The sequence below is a fragment of the Cicer arietinum genome, chromosome 3 (genome assembly GCF_000331145.2).
Source record: "Cicer arietinum cultivar CDC Frontier isolate Library 1 chromosome 3, Cicar.CDCFrontier_v2.0, whole genome shotgun sequence".
In the NCBI taxonomy this organism is placed as follows: Eukaryota; Viridiplantae; Streptophyta; class Magnoliopsida; order Fabales; family Fabaceae; genus Cicer; species Cicer arietinum.
This window is the reverse complement of record NC_021162.2, coordinates 27,460,103-27,466,422: the sequence shown is the minus strand read 5'-3', so window position 1 is coordinate 27,466,422 and position 6,320 is coordinate 27,460,103. Positions and strand designations below refer to the sequence as shown.

General features: G+C 27.5%; 1 protein-coding gene across 1 annotated transcript; it reads left to right on the top strand.

Moving 5' to 3' along the window:
* The first annotated feature begins 229 nt into the window (after positions 1–229).
* Positions 230–866, top strand: LOC101493085 (uncharacterized). Its single transcript, XM_004515923.4, has one exon. The coding sequence runs from the start codon at positions 449–451 to the stop codon at positions 659–661; it is 213 nt and encodes a 70-aa protein (XP_004515980.1). The 5' UTR covers positions 230–448; the 3' UTR covers positions 662–866.
* Positions 867–6,320: the final 5,454 nt, after the last annotated feature.

Here is a 6,320-nt window from a genome sequence, read left to right as displayed (position 1 = left end):
TGTTAATATGTACAAAAATTAGAAAATTATAAACTTATAATAAAGAAGGAAAAGATGTAGTAAATTAGAACAACTTTGATCAAACAATAAAGCAATCGGAAAAAAGAAACTTAGCTCAAGCCTCCAGGTGAACAATTATTAGAAAGGGAAAAAAAAAGAAAGAAAAATAAAATAAAGCAGTTCCTTTAGTTGGCACATAAAGCAATCCCACTGGCCACTACTACAATTTAACATACCTTTCTTCTCATATAAACCTTTGTCTTTTTTCTCACCAAGTTTAGCATATCTTTTCCTCCTTAACGACCAAGGAATCAATCTACTTATTATAACAAACTTCCACACACATAATCCATAGTTATTATAACTTGTGTTATTTTCAAACTCAAGAAAATAATAAGCAGAACAAAAACAGAGAAGTGAAGTTAGAAATTATAAAGACAAAAAAAATATGGGAGCTGATTGGGGACCAATTATTGTTGCGGTTGCTTTGTTCATTCTCTTATCACCTGGATTGTTGTTTCAATTTCCATCAAGGTTTAGGTGTGTGGAATTTGGAAACATGAGCACTAGTGGAATTTCAATTTTGGTTCATGCTATCATATATTTTTGTTTACTTACTATTTTGATTATTGCAGTTGGTATTCATGTACACTTTAATTGAATTAAAATTTACCTTCGTAGATGTGACAAACATGGTATACGTATGTTTTCTTTTTACTTATAATTTTTTGCTTTTTTTTGTGTTTTAATTTCACTTTTAAGTTTCTTATATTGTCTCTCTTGGGATGTTGTATCAAAGTTGATTTATTGTTCAAAATGAAAATGGAAATATATATACAGGAATTGTATCTTTTGTTACTACATAATTTAGTCGTCTTTGTCGTTCTTTGTTATGCATAGCTTTTTTTTGCTCAATAAATTTTTTAAGATAAGGGTGTGAATGGCTCATTACCCTTAAAAGATAAGTGAGGACTCAAACTCAGAACATGTTATGCTTCAATAGGCGCCTTAGGATTTGTGTACAGATTTTTGTTGCATTAACTTGTATAGAAAAACATTGGTCTAAATTTCAGCATGAGGCTATAGAATATGAAAATGAAAGCACATAACCAAGAATGTGGAGATGATGGACCTATTTGTTACTCAATCCATCGCAATGAGTGTCACTTGTATTCATTTCAAACATTGTAAGAAATTATATAAATAAAAGAAAGAAAATAGTAATTTTATCAAAATATTTTTCTTTATTATTGGCGTATTTTCTTAATATTTTGGAAGTAGGGTACATATAACAATTGAAGGATAAAGTTGAAACAAAATAATTTAAGTTTTATTAAAAATTGAGAATTATATTTTTTTTAGACAAACAATTCTTATTAAAGTAGCATTCACCGTGAGATAGAAGGAATGCCAATTATGAAAAAAAAGTATTTTTAGATTTTAATAATTTAGAGATTTTCAAGAAATGCAAAATCTTGAGTAAAAAAAAAAGCAAAATCTATTTGATATTGTATTTGTTTAACACAATGAAAATATTTTTAAAATAAAGTAAAATCACAATCACAATGATTTTCCTGAGTAACTCAACAATTTCTCATTTGAAAATATTTATAGATTTTTTAAGTTCAAATGTTCTTTTTTTTTTAAATCATTAACAAACAAATGAGAACAACCTAAAATTGATTATAATGTGAATTTAAGAAAAAAACTGTAACAAACGGGTCAAATATATATCTAAATTTAAACATAAGGGTAAAATTAAAATAGAAAAAATGATTTTGATTTTAAAATAATTTAGAAAATAGTAATAAGTATTTTATAGAGAATTTGTTTAAATCAATATTTTTGGTTTGATTAGAAAACAAGAATATAAGTGTTAAAAGAAATTTAATTGAGTTTGTATTCAGACTGTTGTGCCTTAAAAAAGATGAGGACAAAAACAATAAGCAATGTGATGAATGAGATGAACAAGATAAAACCACCAACATATACATCAAATCCATGTGCACTTGCAAGTTCGTCAACTATCTGTACACATTAGCATACGAGCAGCCACAGAAAATAAGTGATCTTCAAATTTGAAAGTATTAGATTACACAGTGGAATTACTATATATAACGCTTCCATACAAAACATACTTAACATATACACATTTATTGTAAGTATCATTTTACACCATTGTCATATGAGCATAATTAATCAATTAATCGATCACACATATGCATTTTTTCTCTAACAACCTTTTAGTCAATATTTTTGAATCCATCTAACTCTTGATTAATGAAAAAATAGAACTTCTCTCTCTATTAAGTGGACGTTTTATACCTAGTCAAGGTAATCTAATGTTTGATGGAAGGTCATTTGATAACGATCACTCACGAACAAGAAATAAAAACAAAGGTCACTTTAAGTTTGGACCTCAAACAATGAATTAAGGACAAAAACAATGGTTAGAACAAGGATTCTAAGAAAGAATAAGAAATAGAACATAATATTTAATTTTAGTGACATACTGAACGAGTTCTAAAGTGTAAGTAAGACAATAGATTCCAGCTCTAATTCCTACTATCATTTAGCATTAAATGGAATCGAATACAGATAACAAATGACAAAGTTATTAGCGTTTTAGTGTTTTTCTCAAATTTCGTCAATTTTGATCACTAAAGTAAGGTGCACTAATTTAACCTTTAATTAGGTTTAAAAATTGTTCTAGATCAGTTAGGTTGAGTTTGTTGAGTTAGACTAGGTCCAAGCTGTTTAGATAAGTTTAAGATTGCGTAAAAACTGAAAACCACAAAAATCTCGTTTTTGTTACTAGTGCAATAACTACACTGCTTCATTGTTTGGACAATATCTTGAGTCACAAGAGTTCTACTTACACCTTTTGATAGCATTACAAAGCTAAGAGCAAATTCTACAAAAGTGATAGAAAAAATTTTGAACTAATTTGAAGTCTAAAGATGCTAAAAGAACATTTTACATTTCGGATGATGCACAAAGGTTGCTATTTGAGTTACTTTGTTTCTGAAAAGTATCTAGAGTGATAGATATCGGATTGACGTCAAATCACATCAATGTGAAGATAAGATGAAGGGTTACAACATTAATGAAGTAGTCTTGTTCTAATTTTGTCGTAAAATAGTGCTATATATATAATTTGAATATCTGGTTACTAAATTTTGTATCAAATTATGAATAATACAAAATTATGGGCCGTTACAATTGCTGCTTCCAGCACTCATTCAAATTTCATGTTGCGTAAAATATGAAAGTGTCTGAGTTTGTCATGTAATAGTATATAAGATTATCGTATCCACATAGATTAATTTAACAATTACCAAACTAATCAATATTTTATATTATTTAGACTAATGAAAATTATTGTTGGTTTCCGATAACGAAAACATAACAATAGCATAAGAATTAAAATGAGAGTATAAAACAACAAAACTTAAAAGTAATGTAAATAAAACTTAGAGTCGTGATTTCACTTGTAATACTAATACTCCAAATCCTAGTTTTATATGAATTATTATTTGTTTTTTCAATTATGAATCCCTTTTTAAAACTATTATAAAAGGTTTGTCATTCAATGTAATATTCTTTTCTCTAAATTAATTTTTAGATTGATTTTACAAAAAACATAATTAAAAAAAAAATAATGAACCAAGAGAATGAAAGATTATAATATATGTTTTTTCATACAAGAATCATAATCTCGATTATCTTATAGATCTACCAATTAATTGTAGTTTGTCACTAGTCAATTGATTGATTAAGGCATGTAAATGTTGGTCATCCCAAAAATATAAATAAAACAATAGAATAATTTAATTAGGTAAAACAGCAAAAATTTAAAATAAAACTAAAATTAAAATCAAGACATATTTAAAAAACATTATTAATCACAAGATTCGATAAATACCCTAAAAGAAAATTTAATTACTCATTAATTTATAAATAATAAAAATAATAATAAAAAGGTTCATCAATCGAAAAACAATAAATAAAACTCTTAGATGGTATGGATTTTTTATTCAATATTTGAATAATTTAACTCCAACTACTCACAAATTACCAAAGTGTTTATTTTTTCTCTCCCTAATCTCTCCAATCCTGCCACTGATGGTTGTTTTAGATTATGAGTCAGTGTAAAATCCTCACATCAAATCTCACTTGTGAAGTTGTGATCCTATATATCTCTGATCACTAGCTTTTCCTTCTTTTTCTCGAGATCCTAGCTCTTACGCCACTTAATTTGTAACATAAACAACTTATGTTTCTATTTTTATGTCATTCCACTTAATCTTTTTGGTAACAATTGGCCAGCTAACTTCACATATATAATAATTTATATTTATATTTTATCATGTTTTATAATATGAATATAAGTTAAGATATATTATTTTAATTGTATAGATTCAAATGTTAGACTTGCATCAATATAAGTTGGACTGTATATTTTGCACCGAAATTTAATATGATTTTATCAATTTGCATTATTTTATTTTCTCATAATTAAATTTACAAATACAAAAAATAAATGAGAATATGTATGAATCAAGACTATAAAATAAGATAAAATAGTGGTTAAAATTCTATAAAAATAGACTTATTAATTCCCCATACTTAACCTTTGTTTGCCCTCAAGTAAAGTTTGGCTCTAAGATAAAGTTAAAGAATAAAGAGTATTATAATTAATTTTTTTAATTTGAATAAGAATCATTCTGAATTGTTTAGACTAAATCAAACATCTCTTACACTATGTCAACTATGTAAGATGAATTTCCAGAGTTCAAAGTGTATGTAGTTAACCTCACAACTTATAAGCATTCAATGTCCTGAGACTTTCTTCAATCAATTCATTTAACTATTCTCATTCATAAAGTTTTATCCTTATCATAGAACACATAGATTTATTTTTCTCAAGTACTAGAGACATTTTTATTTGATTTAACTGGACAACTCAACCCTTTTATGCATGACTATTATTTTTATTTTTAATTTGAAGTCATTCCACCTTTGGCTTGATTATTAGTGCAAGTAATCCCCAATTTACTTAATAAAATAACATTTCACCTCACCTTTCACATGACTGCTATTGTGAGTAACTCCAAAACTAATCAGTGAGATGATATTTTTATTATATTTTTAGTTCTTTAAAGTAAGCTGTCAATTTCTTTCTTTTCTTGTCCCTTGATTATGAAGGTTGTAATCTTCAGTTGTCATATGTTAAGGATTTAGTTTACTTCAAATTAGGCTTAACTGTTTTAATTTTGGTTCATCTCAAGACACCTAAACCTATTCACAATAGAAAATTCATGTGTCAAAACTAATGAACATATTTATCCTAGCAAACATAGTTTCAAAGTTTCAATCTAGTCCTAACAACATGTTCATCACAAGGCCTTGCTCAAAAGTCCTTTAGAGGGATTATCTTAACAAAAAAAAACATTCATTCTTACACATAATTCAAGTAAAATAAGACAACAAAGGTGTCATCACAAGTACTACAACGGGTCTAGTGCCAAAAATATATTTCCTCTCGCCACACTAGCATAAAGGATGGTCCTAAATGCATAATAGTCAAATAGACTAAATGAATAAATAAATTAGAGAAAGTAAAAGTGAATTTTCCTGAAAGAGCCTGCGTTGGAGCTTTTATTTCCTAAAAACAAAAATAATAAATTCAAACTAGAATAAAATAGGCTTAATTGCAGTTTTGGTCCCTTTATTTTAGCTGAATCGCGAAAGTAGTCCCTCCATTTTGTTTCTCCCCAGTTTTGGTCCCCCGAACATAATTTTAATCTAAAACTTGATGAAATTTCATTTTTTTTTGCATTTATTTAAGTCATATCATGCATCAAGATCTTATGTGCAATAATTGTACTTGAAATCTATTATCATAAATGGTGTAGTAAGGCTTTAAAAAATAAAATTTCATCAAGTTTTGGACCAAAATTCTGTTTGAGGGACCAAAACTGGGGAAAAACAAAATGGATGACTACTTTTGCGATTCAGCTAAAAGAAGGGGACCAAAACTGCAATTAAGCCAATAAAATAAATACAGGTTGTCTCCTGCAAATTGGTTGTTTAACGTTTCGAGTCTGGCGGTAATGCCCCAATATGAAGATCAAGGGGGCTCTTTTAGCATGTTTAGAATCATGTAGAACAACAATTTCCATCAGAGGGTTCCCATCAGTATCAGCAATACAACTATCCTGCACAAAATTACAAGTAGAAAAAAGAGTAACATTTGTAGAGGATTTAAAAATTTAATAATTTATTTTTTCTCCTCCATTTGTATGGTCAATCTCTTA

Excerpts from the sequence above, each read along its gene's own strand:
- LOC101493085 (XM_004515923.4), top strand. The coding sequence starts at position 449 with ATGGGAGCTGATTGGGGACCAATTATTGTTGCGGTTGCTTTGTTCATT.